The following is a 21019-nucleotide window of genomic DNA, read 5'->3' as shown; positions in this document are numbered from 1 at the left end:
TTCATCTGGGCTCTGACTGAGAGTAGTGACTGGTCACAGACATTCACGAGGGGAGTTGCTGAACAGGGACTGGATGGTTTTGGTATCTCTTCAGATCAGAGACCTCCTTTTCAAATTGTTGTCCCAGTGGCTCCCATTTCAATTCAACTTCCCATTCCCATTCCCACATGTATGTCCAAGGCCTCCGCCACTGACATGATGAGGTCAAACTTTGATTGGAGGGGCAACACCTCATACTGTGTCTGGGTCGTGTCCAAACTGACAGCATGAACATTGATTTCTTGAACTTCCAGTAATTTATACCCCTATCAATTCCCTCTCCTTCCACCTCTTTTTGGCTCACTATTTAGCCCTTCTGTTCTGCTCACTGCCCATCATCTCCCTCCGGACACCCTCTTCACTTCCTTTATTCTCTGGTCCATTGTCCTCTCCGGTGGGATTAGTCCTCCTTCAGCCCTTGTTCTATGTATCACCTCCAAGCTTCTCAAATCATCTCCTCCCTCACCCACCCACCTTCCCACTCACCTGGCTTCACCTGTCACCTGCCAGCTATACTCCTCCCCACCTCTTTATTCTGGCTTCTTCTCCCTTCCTCTCCAGTGCTGATGAAGGGTCTCAGCCCAAAACATTCACTGTTTATTCCCGTCCAGAGATGCAGCCTGACCTGCTGAGTTCTTCCAGCATTTTGTGTGTGTTGCTCTGGATTTTCAGCATCTGCAGAATCTCTCATCTTTATGAATTATTGTCCCTGTTTAATCTCTACCACTCTCCCATGTCTCTGTTACTTTGTTCCAGACCTGGAGGCTTCCACAAAGGATCAGTCCGATGGATCATCTACAGGACAACCCACCCCATCACCATCCTCTGTCTCAGCAGGACAGACAACTTCAGGTATTAGTTCTTTTGCCATCGGGGTCTCTCAGTCTCTCTCTGTGATGTCGAACTTCTCACAGACCAATTCAGCTGTTGGATGTGCGTCGTAACGGGCTGCCAATGAGTGTTCAGTTATTCATCCCACCTGTCTGTGTGAAATTTCTGCGAAGTTCAAGAGAGCTCACATTTGGTGAAGGCATTTGCTTCGTCATTAGCCACTGGTGACTCAAAGGGAAGGAGGGATAGTTGGGAAGGTAGGGCAGGACAGGAGAGAGCACCAACAAGGGAATGGAGGGGAATGTGTAAGATAGAGTAGTGGAGGGAGGATGGTGACTGGATGGATGGAAATGGGGCGAGTGAATGTAGAAGTGGGTAGAAAGAGGGCTAATTGGAGGGGAAAGGCAGACAAGGAGGGAATGAGGTATGAGAGGGTCCCATAGAGTTGGGGGAGGAGTTGGGGAAGAGGTGGCTGGAGATGAAGTGATGCTGAAGATTCACAGGTCCACAGCTGGACAGTGCAGATCAGGATCAATGCTGGGGATCATTGAAGGAAACTCTGGGAATATTTGTTTCATCGCTCACCGCTGGTGCCTGGAATGTGGTGAATGTTGTTTCAGTGTTTAAAGAGGGCAACGAGGATGGGACATGGATATCGACGGGACTCGGGTTCACTGGCAGATGCTGGGCTATCAAATGGGTTGAGTCGGGATGGGATGGCCGAGGGATTGGAGATTGGTCATCATGTTGGGATCGGAGGAGATGCCTGGAGAATTGTAGCTCCTGTGGTGGGTGGGAATACACAGGACACCTGCTGAATAGTGGACGTTATATGGAGGTTGGGCAGGACTATGGTGCATCAGGGTATTGGGTGGTTTTTGAAGTGTTTGGGAATCAGAGGGCATTAGGGGACTTGGTGGACACAGTGAGAGGGATGATTGAGCTGAGAGTGATGGAGTAAGTGTCAAAGGGATGTTCTGAGAGGTCAGAGAGAAAGACTGACAGATCAGAGGGAAGAAACTAGTGAGAAATGAGAGAAGGGGAGATAGGAACTGTGACAGGATGGAGAGAGAAGGTATGTTGGACCACAGTTGTTGGACAGAGTAATAGAGGAAAGTGGGATGTATTGGGTGAGTAGCAGACAAACTGAGGAGACAGTGTGGTGGTGTCTGGGAGAGGGAGGGATGGAGTGTCTAACAGGAGAAAGATGGAGTGAATTGCGAGGGTTGTGTTTGTGGAGTGGGGGAGAACTAAGGGGAGGGATTTCAGTGTCTCAGATAGGAAGGATGGATGGTTATGAGAGAAGAATGGGGTGTGAGATTAAAGAAGAGGGTTGACTGAAGAGGGAGGTGTGAATGGCCCGGGGGGGGGGGGGGGGGTGGGGAGAATAGTGTGGAGTTTGAGGTTTAACCCATTTGATTTTAGTTGATAGTTTCTTCCTGTGTTGTTACCTCCCATCTCCCCAGTGGTGTTCCCCCACACCACAGTTAGTTCTCTGACTGGTTCACATTCGTAGTGAACTAGTGGGAACCCAGGAAGCAATGACTGAGAACCTGGGCTGGGTTTGTCCACCACCAGATCTGGTGTCAGAGGAGAAGATCACTGAGGGGAATGTTTCTCTCCCTGTTCAATCTGGGAATAGAGATTCATAATTGGAAGTGGCATCACAGGTAGATCGGGTCGTGAAGAGAGCGTTTGGCAGTTTGGCCTTCATAAATCAAAGTATTCGGTCGTGATGTTATGGTGAAGTTGTATAAAGCTTTGGCAGGGCCTGATTTGGAATATTGTCAGCTGCTGGCAGGAAAGACATCAATAAGATTTGACAGAGTTCGGGGAAAATTTACAAGGATATTGCTGGGACTTGAGGACCTGGGTTATAGTGAAAGGTTCAATAGGTTTGGGCTTCATTCCCTGGAATGAAGGAGAATGAGGGGAGATTAGATGGAGGTATATATAATGATGAGGGTACAGGTCGTGTCAATACAAGCTTTTCCACTGACATTACAGAGGTCATGGGTTAAGGGTGAAAGGTGAAATAGTTAAGGGGGAACCTGACAATAGACAATAGATCTAAAGTACTCATTAAATTCTTCTGCCATTTCTCTGTTTCCCATAACAATTTCACCTAATTCATTCTTCAAGGGCCCAACATTGTTCTTAACTATCTTCTTTCTCTTCACATACCTAAAAAAGCTTTTGCTATCTTCCTTTATATTCCTAGCTAGCTTGCGTTCGTACCTCATTTTTTTCTCCCCATATTGTCTTTTTGGTTAAGTTCTGTTGTTCCTTAAAAACTTCCCAATCATCTGTCCTCCCACTCACCTTAGCTCTGTCATACTTCCTTTTTTTTAATGCTATGTAATCTCTGACTTCCTTTGTCAACCACTGTGGCCCCTTTCCCCCCTTTGAATCCTTCCTTCTGTGGGGGATGAACTGATTTTGCACCTTGTGCATTATTCCCAAGAATACCTACCATTGCTGTTCCACTGTCTTTTCTGCTAGGCTATCCATCCAGTCAACTTTAGCCAGCTCCTCCCTCATGGCTCCATAGTTTCCCCTGTTCAACTGCAACACTGACACCTCCGAGCTGCCCTTATCCTTCTCAAATTACAGATAAGAACTTATCATATTATGATCACTACCTCCTAATGGCTCCCTGACTGCAAGATCGCTTATCAAATCCTGTTCATTACATAACACTAAATCCAGAATAGTCTTGTCCCTGGTCGGCTCTCGTACAAGCTGTTCCAAGAATGCATCCCGTAGGCACTCTACAAACTCCCTATCCTGTGGTCCAGCACCAACCTGATTCTCCCAGTTCACCTGCATGTTGAAATCCCCCATAACTACTGCAACATTACCTTTGCCACATGCCAATGTTAACTCCCTATTCAACTTGCACCCAATATCCATGCTACTGTTTGGTGGCCTGTAGACAACACCCATTTGGGTCCTTTTGCCCTTACTGTTCCTCAGTTCTGTCCACACAGACTCTACTTCTCCTGACCCTATGTCCCCCCCTTGCAAAGGACTGAATCTCATTCCTCACCAACAGGGCCACCCCACCCCCTCTGCCCACATTTCTGTCCCTACGATAGCACGTATACCCTTGAACATTCATTTCCCAGGTCTGATCTCCCTGCAGCCATGTCTCCATTATCCCAACAACATCATAGTTACCCATTCGCACCTGGGCTTCAAGCTCATCCGCCTTATTCCTGACACTTCGTGCATTCAGATATAGAATTTTTAGCCCATTTCTCCTCTCTCTGTTTGAATCGCTGTCTATTGTGCTTAACCCAGCTGCCCGAACTCCCATCGGGCTATACGCCCCTAGAATTTTGTTGTCCTTCCTACATTTACTTATTCTTTCAACACATTTAACTCCATGTTCCGTCAGACCATCCCTCTGTACATGTGTCCTCCTTATCACTTGTTCCGCCTCACCTTTCTCTACTACACACTTAATATTCCAGAACCGTGTAGTCCCCCCCTGTCCTTTATTCTTCCTCTCGCCATCCTCTCTCACATTCTGGATCCCCGCCCGCCGCAAATTTAGTTTAAACCCCCCCAAGAAGCACTAGCAAACTTCCCTGCAAGAATGTTAGTACCACTCCAGTTCAGGTGTAAACCGTCCCTTCGGAACAGATCCCACCTTCCCTGGAACAAAGCCCAATTATCTACAAACCTGAAGCCCTCCATCCTGCACCATCCTCTCAGCCACGTATTAATCTTTCTGTTCCTTGCCTCACTGGCACGTGGCACAGGTAGCAATCCAGAGATTGTTACCCTGGGGGTCCTTCTCTTCAGCTTCGCACCTAACTCCCTACGCAGGACCCCCTCACTCATCTGACCCACGTCATTGGTCCCTACATGGACCACAACATCTGGATTCTTGCCCTCCCTCTCGAGAATAACCTGCACCCGATTTGAGATGTCTCGGACCCCGGCAGCAGGGAAGCAACATACCATCCGAGACTCCCGATCTTCCCCACAAAATCTCCTATCCGCCCCCCTGACTATAGAATCCCCTATCAATACCGCTCTCTTCTCTTCCCTCCTCCCCTTCCTAGTCGCGGGTTCAACCTCAGTGCCAGAGTCAGGACCACTGCAGCTTGTTCCTGGTAGGTCATCCCCACCAACAGTATCCAAAACAGTATACTTATTTTTGATGGGAACAGCCACAGGAGTGCTCTTCTCTCTCTGTCTGCTCCCCCTGCCTCTCTTGACTGTCACCCATTTGCCTACCTCCTGTCTTTTCGGTGTGACTACCTCCCGATAACTCTTATCTATCTCTGCCTCTGTCTCCCGACTGATCCGTAGTTCATCCAGCTCCTGCTCCAATTCCCTAACTCGGTCTGATAGGAGCTGCAGCTGGATGCACCTTTTGCAGGTGTGGTCATCAGGGACAACTGTGTTGACCCTGACCTCCCACATACTGCATACGGAGCACACCACTGCTCAAACTGTCTCCCCCATCACCTGATCCCAGATTAGTCAGAATAAATGAAAAACAGGCTACTTGCCGAAGTCCTCTTGAGCCGAAGCCCAGCACTCTGCTCCTGCGCACTCCGCTGCCCGCTCCTGAAAGTGGGCCGCTTTGTAAAGCCCGCGCTCGCCGCTGACGTCACCCGCGCTTGCACAGCTTTACCTTCCTCCTCAGGTATTCTCCAGGTAGGTCCGACGGTCTCGGACCTGAGGGTCAACCTCTTCACTCAGAGGGTACTGAGAGTGTGGAATGAGCTGTCAGTGAAGTGGTGGATGTGGGTTTGAATGCAGCACTGAGGAGACGTTTGGATAAGTACAAGGATGGGAACAGTATGAGGGACTATGGTCCAAGTGTGGGTCAATGAGAATAGGCAGAATAGCAGGTTGCACAGACTAGACCCTGTTGACCCTGTAGCTCAACACTCTGTGTCGGACTGGGGAATACACAAACAACGGAAACCCATTAAAGTCCTTGTGATGTCTGCCGCACATCTCCACAGATCTGGGTGTTTAGTTTGTGTGTGATAGAGATGAGTGGAGGAGGGGTCAGAGGATTAGAGAGTGTGGAGGGGAGGGGATGAGAGAGAGCAGAAGAGATTAGGGACAGGGTAGGAGAGGAGATGAGAGAGGGGAAGTGAGTGTGGGAGAGTGGAAGGAAGGGACAGCATGGGGAGGAGGGAGAAGATAAACAGTGTAGGTCAGGAGAGAATAGAACGGGGGGATGAAGGGGTATAGATGATGGAGGTTGAGAGAGGGTCTGTGGGGTGAAGGGTATGCAGGTAAGTGCTGAAGGAGTAGTGGAGGACTGACAGTGGGGGAGGAAAAGGAGGGAGGGGAGGGCAGGAGAGGGGAATGAAGAGAATGGAGGGGAGATTGTGACAGAGAGAAGAGGGGAGAGTGGAGAATTGTGGATGGAACTGGTGAGTAGTCTGTAGGGGAGTGAGGATAGTGAATGCAGAGAGGAGTGAGGGGGAGTGAAGTAAGAGGGTGGTAAGAAGGAGGGTTGGATGGAGTGAATGACAGATTGGAGGGGAAATTCGGGTCTACGAAGGGGCAATTGAGTGGATGGGGTAAGAGGTGGCTGGAGAGGAAGTGACACTGGAAGTGTACAGACCCACAGCTGGACAGTGTGGGTCAGGAATCAGTGGTGGGGATCATTGAAGAAACACTGATCCCCATGTTGATTCCTGAACTTCGTCCCGACTCCCACTGAAGGGAATGATCAGGGGTGACAGGGAATTGGGAGAGACAGTGGAGAGACCCTGTGTAAAGTTGGTTTCTACACGCACCTATTCCTCTGTTCCTCTGACTCATGATGATTGCTTCAGTGTCTCCACTCTCTCACTCTCTCTGTTCCTCTATTCTACACACAGGTAGTTCCACAGGGAAACAGACCGATGGGTCAGTGTCTGGAGAACACACCCAGAAATCATCCTCTGTCCCAGCAGGAGACACGAGCCCAGGTGTGAATTCTTCTGTCTGTATGGATTCAATCTCACACTGTAAAATACAGCTTCTCAGGGATCAGTTTACCTGCTGGATGCAGGGGATGGGGTGTGAATGATGGAGTGAGAGGTTCCTCTCTCCTCCCTGTGACAAATTTCAGCACCATCCAGGATCACTACAAGGGAGGGTGTTGTACAGTTATAACGTGGGCAGTAATGACCTTGGTCTGAGTTTAGTCCATGGGCCGGGTGAGGTGGGTTGGTGACCAGAGCATGAGGACTCAGCTAGGGTCGTGTTAGGATGGGATGGATGAGGGATCGGACAATGATCATTGTGTGTTGGGGTGGTGGGAAACACTGAGAGGGCCAACGCCCCAATGACCGGGTGGGAACTGACTGGATACCTGGTGAGTCCATGGAGTTAGTGATATTGGGGAGTTTTTGAAGAGTTGGGACATGAGAGTGCATTGTTGGTCTTCGCAGTGGAGAATGGTGAAGTTTTGAAGTAACGTCGTATCTGTATGTAGAGATTGTTTTTGTGACATGTTGAATAGGGTCAGGATTGGGGTTGGAGAGTGTGAGGTGGAATGAGTGAGCAGAGAGGTGTGGATGTTGGACTGGAGATGCTAAAGGAGAGAAGATGATTCATGCTTGACAACTACCTGATAAGACTCTGCACGCTCGGGAAATGGTAGTGGGATTCACTGAAGGGAACCCTCATTGCCATGTTCAGTTGCAGAAATTCATGCTGAGGAGAGAGACCTGGAGTCATGGTGGTTTGGGAGGGAGAGTCAGAATAGGGAAGTGGATATTGTTGGTTTCTTCACACACCCCATCCCCATTCCCTCAGACGCATGTCTTGTCTAATGATCTGTTTCTGTGTTTCCACTCTCATGTTTCTCCATTCCTTTATTCCAGGTTTCTGGACTTACACAGGGAAACAGTCTGAAAGGTCATCCACTGGAGATTTTCCCCAAGAAACTTCTTCAGACCCAACTCGAGATACAGCCTCAGGTACCAAGTCTTGCGAACGTGTGTCATTCCATAACTTTGTAACCTGGAAGTTCTCATGAGCCGATTCAAGTTGAAGTTTATTGTAATTCAACCATGCATTTATATATAGGGAAGTGAAACAATCATTCCTGTGTCAAACTGAGGGCAGTGAGGGGAGGATTGGGAAGGAGAGGCATGGTGTCAGTTTCACCACAGACCCAGTCTCCCATTCCCTGAACTCCTGTCCCACTGTGATGACCTGTTTTGGGTGTTCCTTTATTGCAGACCAGGAGACTTCCACAGGGGAACAGCCCAAAGGATCAACTACTGGAGGGTGTATACAGAAACCGTCCTCCGCCCCAATGGATACCTCAGGTACGAAGTCTTGGGACTGTTGGAGACATTTGATCATTTCCACTCCTCCACTCCCTTCTCCCCCTCTCCCCCATTGCCCCAGTCCCCCACTCCTGTGCCCATTCACCTGCTCGACCTGCAGTGCAGGGCACATGAATGACAGAGTCAGGGAAGACAATGGGCCGAGAGGCCAGTAGGTGGCTGGAGAGCGTAAGTGTGGAGACCAGGGAGAGGGTCAGAGTATCCGGGAGAAAGGGTGTGTGGGGCTGTTATGACAGGAAAGTGATGGGGAGACGGAATAGCATTCATCATTAAAGACACCCATCACTCAGTAATCCCTCTTCACATTGCTATCACAAAGGAAGAGGAACAGGAGCCTGAAGACACACAATCAGCATTTCACGAACAGATTCTTCCCTCCATCATCAGATTTCTGAATGGACAATGAACCCATGATCACTACTTCCATTACTTTGTCCTCTCTTTGTGCACTGCTGGTTTGTAAATGTATGTTCATGTGGGAGGAGATTATGCCGGTGACATTAAACCTGATTCTGAATAGAGAGACCTGATGTCACTGAGGAAGGGAATGACTGGATGTGGTGGGAGGGATGTGTGGGTGAGGAGAGATGATTGGAGTGATTGAGGAGGGAGAGGGTGACTGAGGAGTGGAGGGGGAATAGAGAGACCTGATGTCACTGAGGAAGGGAATGACTAGATGTGGTGGGAGGGATGTGTGGGTGAGGAGAGATGGTCGGAGTGATTGAGGAGGGAGAGGGTGACTGAGGAGTGGAGGGGGAATAGAGAGACCTGATGTCACTGAGGAAGGGAATAACTGGATGTGGTGGGAGGGATGTGTGGGTGAGGAGAGGGTCGGAGTGATTGAGGAGGGAGAGGGTGACTGAGGAGTGGAGGGGGAATAGAGAGACCTGATGTCACTGAGGAAGGGAATGACTAGATGTGGTGAGAGGGATGTGTGGATGAGGAGAGATGGTCGGAGTGATTGAGGAGGGAGAGGGTGACTGAGGAAGGAAATGACTGAATGTGGTCGGAGGGATGTGTGGGTGTGGAGAGATGGTCGGAGTGATTGAGGAGGGGGAGGGTGACTGAGGGGTGGTGAGGGGGAGTGGGAGCTGACTGATGTCTGATACAGCCTGAATACAGAGAGATGGTGAGTGAATGAGGGAGGTTTCTTGCCAGTTTCCATGACGTGTTCATCCAAGAGTCTATTCTCCGTGTGATCATAAGTCTTCACTCCTCGTTAACACACTACACCCAATAGCAGCGGCTCTAATCTTCTGTACCAGTCACCATGTACTGCTCTAATCTTACATGTGGATATAACTGACATCATTTCCCATGTCCATAAAACTGTCCAATGCAGGTAATTGGGAAATCCCACATTCCATGTCTCTGTCTCTCACTCTGGATTCATCCATCTTTCTCTTTCTTTTCTCACTACCACTTTCCACCCTCCTCACTGTCTGCCCCTCCCTCCTTCTCTGCCTCTCCTCACGACCTGTGCACACACTCTCCCTGACCCCACCCCTGCCCTTTTCCCACACTTTCCCTGTCCCTGTCTAAACGAATATTGACATAGATATTTGATGAGGGTGTGGGGAGGAATCAAGGTGTGCAAGGGTGGGCAGTGGGGGAGAAGAGATTGCACGATCGAAGGGACGGAGACGAGGGAGCACATCCTGTGAGCAGCCCTTGACCTGACAGTGGCACCATGTTGACACTGGGCTGTTTTGTTCAGGAGAAGAGGACGGGTGGATTGACGTACAGGTGACAGCGAGTGGAGACATGAGTGAGGAAGAAGTGCGGGAAGCCATTCGAAACAAGGTGAGAGAGTGAGCTGAAAGGGATGGGGTGGAGGGAGGGCGGAACACGGGGACAAATATCCTCTCCTTCCCCTTGCCACCTTCCCCTCCACCACCCAGACCCTCATTTCTGTATCACCCACTCAATTTTCTCTCCTCTCATCCTCCTCTTTCCTCTTAGCTCCCTCCCTCTCTGTCACACCTCTGCCTACTGTCTCGATGCTCCTCTCCTCCCGTCAATCCTTTAACTTCACCTTCCTCGACGATCATTCATCTTTCCTCCTCTGTGGCCGCAGCTCCGGGAGATGTTCGATGATCCGGATCCTCAGATCGAGCTTGTGCAGTGCACGTCGGAGCCTCCAGAGGAGTGAGGGAGTGATCCGTCAACAAGTGAAGGAGTCTGCAGTTCCATCTCCTTGACGCTTTACACCCTCTCCCTTACTCCAGCCTGCCTTTAGACTAGTATACGGCTCACAGAGGGTTAATCCTAGGAGAGCCATGAGATGTTGCTACACTCTGCTGATTCCCCAGTGTGCCGCAGCCTGCGAGCTTTTAGTTGGTCACATTGTGAAGTACGATCCCATTGAGTAGTGACACAAGAAGCCTAGAACTGAGAGTGAGCACACAGACCCGGCCTGTTCCAGGAGGAGCAGATATCCCAAATGATGAGATTAATCACAGAACATCCCAGGTATGGTCCCCATAAACACCGACACCCCTCACTACAGGACTGTCAGTGTGAGACACACACCTTCCGCAGTGTACGGTCTGTAAACACCGACACCCCTCACTACAGGACTGGGTCAGTGTGAGACGTCACACACCTTCCACAGTGTACGGTCTGTAAACACCGACACCCCTCACTACAGGACCGGGTCAGTGTGAGACGTCACACACCTTCCACAGTGTACGGTCTGTAAACACCGACACCCCTCACTACAGGACTGGGTCAGTGTGAGACACACATCTGGGTTTACAATAAAATGGGAAAATTAGCTAATGCTGGGCTTTATTGCATTAATATATCATCAATCACTTGCTCTTAGCTGATTGAACTGAAATATGTGTGAAATAATGAATCACTTTTTGATAAAAACACAGAACCGTGAAGACATCATGGTCTGTGGATGTAGTGAGGAAGATCCCGTATCTCCAGAGGTCCTGAGGAAAGTATCCTGTGCACCTTTGCAGACATCTATGTACACTCGCAGAGCACAGGATAATCCTGCACACACCCACCCAATCAGCAAGACACCCCGACACATCTGTCTGACACAGTCCTGATCTCCATCTCTCCCTCAGACACTCTCTCATTCTCCTGCTCTCCATCTGTCACCCTCATATTCTCCATTCCTTCCTCTGACACTCTCATTCTCCATCTCTCTGACAAACTCTTGTTCTCCATCTTTCTATCTGTCACATTCTCATTCTCCATCGCTCTATCTGACACACTCTCATTCACCATCTCTCCATCAGATGCACTGTCATTCTCCATCTCCCTCTGTTGCACTCTTTTTCTCCATATCTCCTGCTAACACATTCTTGTTCTCCATCCCTCTCTCTGATACACTCTCATTTCCATCTGTTTCACTCTCTGATACACTCTCATTTCCATCTGTTTCTCTCTCTGATACACTCTCATTTCCATCTGTTTCTCTTTCTGATACACTCTCATTTCCATCTCTTTCTCTGATACATTCTCATTTCCATCTGTTTCTCTCTCTGATACACTCTCATTTCCATCTGTTTCTCTCTCTGATATACTCTCATTTCCATCTGTTTCACTCTCTGATACACTCTCATTCCCATCTCTTTCTCTGATACCTTCTCATTTCCATCTGTTTCTCTCTCTGATACTCTCATTTCCATCTGTTTCTCTCTCTGATACACTCTCATTTCCATCTCTTTCTCTGATACATTCTCATTTCCATCTGTTTCTCTCTCTCTGATACACTCTCATTTCCATCTGTTTCTCTCTCTGATATACTCTCATTTCCATCTGTTTCACTCTCTGATACACTCTCATTCCCATCTCTTTCTCTGATACCTTCTCATTTCCATCTGTTTCTCTCTCTGATACTCTCATTTCCATCTGTTTCTCTCTCTGATACACTCTCATTTCCATCTCTTTCTCTGATACAAGCTCATTTTCATCTGTTTCTCTCTCTGATACACTCTCATTTCCATCTGTTTCTCTCTCTGATACACTCTCATTTCCATCTCTTTCTCTGATACATTCTCATTTTCATCTGTTTCTGTCTCTGATACACTCTCATTTCTATCTCTTTCTCTCTCTGATACACTCATTTCCACCTGTTTCTCTCTCTGATACACTCTCATTTCCATTGTTTCTATCTCTGATACTCTCTCATTTCTATCTCTTTCTCTGATATATTCTCATTTCCATCTGTTTCTCTCTCTGATACACTCATTTCCATCTGTTTCTCTCTCTGATACACTCTCATTTCCATCTGTTTCTCTCTCTGATACACTCTCATTTCCATCTCTTTCTCTCTCTGATACACTCATTTCCATCTCTTTCTCTCTCTGATACACTCTCATTTCCATCTTTTTCTCTCTCTGATACACTCTCATTTCCATCTCTTTCTCTCTCTGATACTCTCTCATTTCTATCTCTTTCTCTGATATATTCTCATTTCCATCTGTTTCTCTCTCTGATACACTCTCATTTCCATCTGTTTCTCTCTCTCTCATACACTCTCATTTCCATCTGTTTCTCTCTCTGATACACTCTCATTTCCATCTGTTTCTCTCTCTGATACACTCCCATTTCCATCTGTTTCTCTCTCTGATACACTCTCATTTCCATCTGTTTCTCTCTCTCTGATACACTCTCATTTCCATCTGTTTCTCTCTCTCTGATACACTCTCATTTCCATCTGTTTCTCTCTCTCTGACGCACTCTCATTTCCATCTGTTTCTCTGTCTCTGATGCACTCTCATTTCCATCTGTTTCTCTGTCTCTGATACACTCTCATTTCCATCTTTCTCTGATGCATTCTCACTTCCATCTGTTTCTCTCTCTGATACTCTCCATCTGTTTCTCTCTCTGATACATTCTCATTTCCATGTTTCTCTCTCTGATACACTCTCATTTCCATCTGTTTCTCTCTCTCTGATACACTCATTTCCATCTGTTTCTCTCTCTGATGCACTCTCATTTCCATCTGTTTCTCTCTCTCTGATACACTCTCATTTCCATCTTTCTCTGATGCATTCTCACTTCCATCTGTTTCTCTCTCTGATACTCTCCATCTGTTTCTCTCTCTGATACACTCTCATTTCCATCTGTTTCTCTCTCTGATACACTCTCATTTCTATCTCTTTCTCTCTCTGATACACTCATTTCCACCTGTTTCTCTCTCTGTTACACTCTCATTTCCATTGTTTCTCTCTCTGATACTCTCTCATTTCTATCTCTTTCTCTGATATATTCTCATTTCCATCTGTTTCTCTCTCTGATTCACTCATTTCCATCTGTTTCTCTCTCTGATACACTCTCATTTCCATCTGTTTCTCTCTCTGATACACTCTCATTTCCATCTCTTTCTCTCTCTGATACACTCATTTCCATCTCTTTCTCTCTCTGATACACTCTCATTTCCATCTGTTTCTCTCTCTGATACACTCTCATTTCCATCTCTTTCTCTCTCTGATACTCTCTCATTTCTATCTCTTTCTCTGATATATTCTCATTTCCATCTGTTTCTCTCTCTGATACACTCTCATTTCCATCTGTTTCTCTCTCTCTCATACACTCTCATTTCCATCTGTTTCTCTGTCTCTGATACACTCTCATTTCCATCTGTTTCTCTTTCTCTGATACACTCTCATTTCCATCTGTTTCTCTCTCTGATACTCTCCATCTGTTTCTCTCTCTGATACACTCTCATTTCCATCTGTTTCTCTCTCTCTGATACACTCTCATTTCCATCTGTTTCTCTCTCTCTGACGCACTCTCATTTCCATCTGTTTCTCTCTCTCTGATACACTCTCATTTCCATCTGTTTCTCTCTCTCTGATACACTCATTTCCATCTTTCTCTGATGCATTCTCACTTCCATCTGTTTCTCTCTCTGATACTCTCCATCTGTTTCTCTCTCTGATACATTCTCATTTCCATGTTTCTCTCTCTGATACACTCTCATTTCCATCTGTTTCTCTCTCTCTGAAACACTCATTTCCATCTGTTTCTCTCTCTGATGCACTCTCATTTCCATCTGTTTCTCTCTCTCTGATACACTCTCATTTCCATCTTTCTCTGATGCATTCTCACTTCCATCTGTTTCTCTCTCTGATACTCTCCATCTGTTTCTCTCTCTGATACACTCTCATTTCCAACTGTTTCTCTCTCGCTCTGATACACTCTCATTTCCATCTGTTTCTCTCTCTGATACACTCTCATTTCCATCTGTTTCTCTCTCTGATACACTCTCATTTCCATCTGTTTCTCTCTCTCTCTGATGCACTCTCATTTCCGTCTGTTTCTCTCTCTCTGATACACTCTCATTTCCATCTGTTTCTCTCTCTGATACGCTCTCATTTCCATCTGTTTCTCTCTCTCTGATACACTTTCATTTCCATCTGTTTCTCTCTCTCTGATACACTCTCATTTCCATCTGTTTCTCTCTCTGATACACTCTCATTTCCATCTGTTTCTCTCTCCGATACACTCTCATTTCCATCTGTTTCTCTGTCTCTGATACACTCTCATTTCCATCTGTTTCTCTGTCTCTGATACACTCTCATTTCCATCTGTTTCTCTGTCTCTGATACACTCTCATTTCCATCTGTTTCTCTCTCTGATACACTCTCATTTCCATCTGTTTCTCTCTGATACACTTTCATTTCCATCTGTTTCTCTCTCTCTCATACACTCTCATTTCCATCTGTTTCTCTCTCTCTGATGCACTTTCATTTCCATCTGTTTCTCTCTCTGACACGCTCTCATTTCCATCTGTTTCTCTCTCTGATGCACTCTCATTTCCATCTGTTTCTCTCTCTGATACACTCTCATTTCCATCTGTTTCTCTCTCTGATACACTCTCAATTCCATCTGTTTCTCTCTCTGATACACTCTCATTTCCATCTGTTTCTCTCTCTGATACACTCTCATTTCCATCTGTTTCTCTCTCTGATACACTCTCATTTCCATCTGTTTCTCTCTCCGATACACTCTCATTTCCATCTGTTTCTCTCTCCGATACACTCTCATTTCCATCTGTTTCTCTCTCCGATACACTCTCATTTCCATCTGTTTCTCTCTCCGATACACTCTCATTTCCATCTGTTTCTATCTCTGATACACTTTCATTTCCATCTATTTCTCTCTCTCTGATACACTCTCATTTCCATCTGTTTCTCTCTCTGACACACTCTCATTTCCATCTGTTTCTCTCTCTCTCTGATACACTCTCATTTCCATCTGTTTCTCTCTCTCTGATACACTCTCATTTCCATCTGTTTCTCTCTCTGATACACTCTCATTTCCATCTGTTTCTCTCTCTGACACACTCTCATTTCCATCTGTTTCTCTCTCTGATACACTCTCATTTCCATCTGTTTCTCTCTCTGATACACTCTCATTTCCATCTGTTTCTCTCTCTCTCATACACTCTCATTTCCATCTGTTTCTCTCTCTGATACACTCTCATTTCCATCTGTTTCTCTCTCTGATACACTCCCATTTCCATCTGTTTCTCTCTCTGATACACTCTCATTTCCATCTGTTTCTCTCTCTCTGATACACTCTCATTTCCATCTGTTTCTCTCTCTCTGATACACTCTCATTTCCATCTGTTTCTCTCTCTCTGACGCACTCTCATTTCCATCTGTTTCTCTGTCTCTGATGCACTCTCATTTCCATCTGTTTCTCTGTCTCTGATACACTCTCATTTCCATCTTTCTCTGATGCATTCTCACTTCCATCTGTTTCTCTCTCTGATACTCTCCATCTGTTTCTCTCTCTGATACATTCTCATTTCCATGTTTCTCTCTCTGATACACTCTCATTTCCATCTGTTTCTCTCTCTCTGATACACTCATTTCCATCTGTTTCTCTCTCTGATGCACTCTCATTTCCATCTGTTTCTCTCTCTCTGATACACTCTCATTTCCATCTTTCTCTGATGCATTCTCACTTCCATCTGTTTCTCTCTCTGATACTCTCCATCTGTTTCTCTCTCTGATACACTCTCATTTCCATCTGTTTCTCTCTCTGATACACTCTCATTTCTATCTCTTTCTCTCTCTGATACACTCATTTCCACCTGTTTCTCTCTCTGTTACACTCTCATTTCCATTGTTTCTCTCTCTGATACTCTCTCATTTCTATCTCTTTCTCTGATATATTCTCATTTCCATCTGTTTCTCTCTCTGATTCACTCATTTCCATCTGTTTCTCTCTCTGATACACTCTCATTTCCATCTGTTTCTCTCTCTGATACTCTCTCATTTCCATCTCTTTCTCTCTCTGATACACTCATTTCCATCTCTTTCTCTCTCTGATACACTCTCATTTCCATCTGTTTCTCTCTCTGATACACTCTCATTTCCATCTCTTTCTCTCTCTGATACTCTCTCATTTCTATCTCTTTCTCTGATATATTCTCATTTCCATCTGTTTCTCTCTCTGATACACTCTCATTTCCATCTGTTTCTCTCTCTCTCATACACTCTCATTTCCATCTGTTTCTCTGTCTCTGATACACTCTCATTTCCATCTGTTTCTCTTTCTCTGATACACTCTCATTTCCATCTGTTTCTCTCTCTGATACTCTCCATCTGTTTCTCTCTCTGATACACTCTCATTTCCATCTGTTTCTCTCTCTCTGATACACTCTCATTTCCATCTGTTTCTCTCTCTCTGACGCACTCTCATTTCCATCTGTTTCTCTCTCTCTGATACACTCTCATTTCCATCTGTTTCTCTCTCTCTGATACACTCATTTCCATCTTTCTCTGATGCATTCTCACTTCCATCTGTTTCTCTCTCTGATACTCTCCATCTGTTTCTCTCTCTGATACATTCTCATTTCCATGTTTCTCTCTCTGATACACTCTCATTTCCATCTGTTTCTCTCTCTCTGATACACTCATTTCCATCTGTTTCTCTCTCTGATGCACTCTCATTTCCATCTGTTTCTCTCTCTCTGATACACTCTCATTTCCATCTTTCTCTGATGCATTCTCACTTCCATCTGTTTCTCTCTCTGATACTCTCCATCTGTTTCTCTCTCTGATACACTCTCATTTCCAACTGTTTCTCTCTCGCTCTGATACACTCTCATTTCCATCTGTTTCTCTCTCTGATACACTCTCATTTCCATCTGTTTCTCTCTCTGATACACTCTCATTTCCATCTGTTTCTCTCTCTCTCTGATGCACTCTCATTTCCGTCTGTTTCTCTCTCTCTGATACACTCTCATTTCCATCTGTTTCTCTCTCTGATACGCTCTCATTTCCATCTGTTTCTCTCTCTCTGATACACTTTCATTTCCATCTGTTTCTCTCTCTCTGATACACTCTCATTTCCATCTGTTTCTCTCTCTGATACACTCTCATTTCCATCTGTTTCTCTCTCCGATACACTCTCATTTCCAACTGTTTCTCTGTCTCTGATACACTCTCATTTCCATCTGTTTCTCTGTCTCTGATACACTCTCATTTCCATCTGTTTCTCTGTCTCTGATACACTCTCATTTCCATCTGTTTCTCTCTCTGATACACTCTCATTTCCATCTGTTTCTCTCTGATACACTTTCATTTCCATCTGTTTCTCTCTCTGACACGCTCTCATTTCCATCTGTTTCTCTCTCTGATGCACTCTCATTTCCATCTGTTTCTCTCTCTGATACACTCTCATTTCCATCTGTTTCTCTCTCTGATACACTCTCAATTCCATCTGTTTCTCTCTCTGATACACTCTCATTTCCATCTGTTTCTCTCTCTGATACACTCTCATTTCCATCTGTTTCTCTCTCTGATACACTCTCATTTCCATCTGTTTCTCTCTCCGATACACTCTCATTTCCATCTGTTTCTCTCTCCGATACACTCTCATTTCCATCTGTTTCTCTCTCCGATACACTCTCATTTCCATCTGTTTCTCTCTCCGATACACTCTCATTTCCATCTGTTTCTATCTCTGATACACTTTCATTTCCATCTATTTCTCTCTCTCTGATACACTCTCATTTCCATCTGTTTCTCTCTCTGACACACTCTCATTTCCATCTGTTTCTCTCTCTCTCTGATACACTCTCATTTCCATCTGTTTCTCTCTCTCTGATACACTCTCATTTCCATCTGTTTCTCTCTCTCTGATACACTCTCATTTCCATCTGTTTCTCTCTCTGACACACTCTCATTTCCATCTGTTTCTCTCTCTGATACACTCTCATTTCCATCTGTTTCTCTCTCTGATACACTCTCATTTCCATCTGTTTCTCTCTCCGATACAATCTCATTTCCATCTGTTTCTCTCTCCGATACACTCTCATTTCCATCTGTTTCTCTCTCCGATACACTCTCATTTCCATCTGTTTCTATCTCTGATACACTTTCATTTCCATCTGTTTCTCTCTCTCTGATACACTCTCATTTCCATCTGTTTCTCTCTCTGATACACTCTCATTTCCATCTGTTTCTCTCTCTCTGATACACTCTCATTTCCATCTGTTTCTCTCTCTCTCTGATACACTCTCATTTCCATCTGTTTCTCTCTCTCTGATACACTCTCATTTCCATCTGTTTCTCTCTCTGACACACTCTCATTTCCATCTGTTTCTCTCTCTCTGATACACTCTCATTTCCATCTGTTTCTCTCTCTGATACACTCTCATTTCCATCTGTTTCTCTCTCTGATACACTCTCATTTCCATCTGTTTCTCTCTCCGATACACTCTCATTTCCATCTGTTTCTCTCTCTCTGATACACTCTCATTTCCATCTGTTTCTCTCTCTGATACACTCTCATTTCCATCTGTTTCTCTCTCTGATACACTCTCATTTCCATCTGTTTCTCTCTCCGATACACTCTCATTTCCATCTGTTTCTCTCTCCGATACACTCTCATTTCCATCTGTTTCTCTCTCTGACACAGTCTCATTTCCATTTCTCACATCGAGCAAGTCAGTCGATCTCTAACCATGGATTCCTACAAACGGAGAGAGGGAGATTGGGACAGGGCGTCGGAGAACAGAGTGCAGAGACGGTATAATGTGTCCTCAGTCTGCAAGGGTTTGAAGGGTTGAAATCCAAGGGATCTTTGACATTCCTGAATATTATTTGTGTGTGAAGCTGATGATTTGCATTGCTATTGCTTGTTGTGCTGCTCAATAAACATGGAACTGTCCGAACGCGAGGTTTTGAGAGATGTGTTCCTTTTATATCATCTGTAATTGCGGGTCAATGTGGAGAGCTGAGCATTGGCGCCCTCTGCTGGGGAGAGTGGGCAGGGCAGAAACAGTGGGTGGCGGGAGGTCAGGGAGTGTGTGTACAGGTCATTCGGGTGGGTGGCCGGGGAGGGGGGTGGGCAAGACCCTTCATGATCCTGGGAGAATTTGCAGCGTCTGTCCTGACAGGGTGGGGGTGGTTTGAGTGATAATGAGGAGGTGGAGAAAGAAATTGGACCCTTACTCTCTCAGGTGCCTATTTTGTTCTCCTCCCTTCCTGTAAGCTCATTCTCTCCTTCCCTCTACCCCCACCCCATAGCACCATATCCCTGTATAGGGAAGAGTACGTATATCTGCACACTGTCTGTCTTCATCCTTTCCTCCCGTTTCCCTTCTCTCCTCCAATGTTCTCTCTACCCTTCCCACTCTCTCTCATTCTCCCTCACATACATTCACCCCATCCCTCCCTATCATTTTTATCTCTCTCTCTATCCCATTCTCTTTCACTCCTCCTTTATCTCCCATCCATCTCTCATTCCATTTTCTCTCTTTCATTGCATCTCTTTCTTGTTCTCTCATTCCATCGCTCTCTGAAGACCCGGTTGGATCCCCGTCCCTGGTGTTGTCTCTGTGAAGTTTGCATTTTCTCCCCTCCACCTCCCTCCCTCCCTCAGTCCAGATGTGTAGGGAACAAATTCTCTCTCACCTCCCTGGTAAATGTGCGTCCTTCAGTCTGACCCTGTCCTCTGGTACGAGGCTCCCGTTTCCTCCCTCCACCTTTCCCACCCTCTCATTCTACCTCACTATATATTTCTATCTCATTTTCTCAACCACTCTATCCTTTCTCATAACCTTCTTTCCCTCCCATTCACACACCATTTTCCCTCCTCCTCATTCCTCTATCTTCACTTTATCTTATTCTCCCATCCTTTTGTCTCCAGATCCCATCCTCACTCCATCTTTCCCTTTTCGATTATCTCACTCCAACTCTCTCTCCAGCTTCTCTCCATCTTTTCACCTCTCCACTCCATCTCTCCACCCCTCCTCCCCCCCCCCCCCGTTCTTCTGTCCACCTCTCCCTCTCTCCACCAGCCGTGCTTTCTCCAGGGGAGCCCGCAGTGAGCCTCAGCACCCCCTCTAGCTCAGCACAACCCCAGTTCAGGGTAGGATCCAGTTTCCCCCTCAGGGATCGGGCCTGGATGTCGCCGGTGGTCCTGGATCCTCATCTACTTCCGCTGGGCTTTGATGATCTCCGGGAACTCGGGTTTGAGCCCTCTCCCTCCCCTCCTCCCACCCAACCTGGAATCCGTCCACAAATGGCAACCCGGCCAATTCCCTACACGGGGCCGCTGAGAGAGGGTTAATTACTCGGTCTGGGAGAGGAGGCGTTAATTTAAAAAGCAGGGTGTTAATGACCGGGGCCAAAGGAGCAGGGTGTTAATGTACGGGGACGAAAGAGGAGGGTGTTAATGTACGGGGCCAAAGGAGCAGGGTGTTAATGTCTGGGGACGAAAGAGGAGGGTGTTAATGTGCGGGGACGAAAGAGGAGGGTGTTAATGACCGGCGACGAAAGAGGAGGGTGGTAATGTCTGGGGACGAAAGAGGAGGGTGTTAATGTACGGGGACGAAA

At 46.2% G+C, this 21019-nt stretch overlaps 1 protein-coding gene across 1 annotated transcript in view; it reads left to right on the top strand.

Annotated features, from left to right (window-relative positions):
* LOC140722826 (uncharacterized) overlaps positions 1 to 10368 on the top strand; it is a 42170-nt gene extending 31802 nt beyond the window's left edge. The window contains exons 10-11 of the mRNA XM_073037479.1: positions 9910 to 9995; positions 10270 to 10368. Of these exons, the coding sequence (XP_072893580.1) occupies positions 9910 to 9995; positions 10270 to 10344 (161 nt within the window). The 3' untranslated portion in view covers positions 10345 to 10368. The remainder of the gene's footprint in view (positions 1 to 9909; positions 9996 to 10269) is intronic.
* The last annotated feature ends 10651 nt before the right edge of the window (positions 10369 to 21019 follow it).

The sequence above is a fragment of the Hemitrygon akajei genome, unplaced genomic scaffold (assembly GCF_048418815.1).
Source record: "Hemitrygon akajei unplaced genomic scaffold, sHemAka1.3 Scf000090, whole genome shotgun sequence".
Classification (NCBI taxonomy): domain Eukaryota; kingdom Metazoa; phylum Chordata; class Chondrichthyes; order Myliobatiformes; family Dasyatidae; genus Hemitrygon; species Hemitrygon akajei.
Note: the sequence above shows the minus strand (reverse complement) of the source record. Positions and strands in the feature narration are given on the sequence as shown.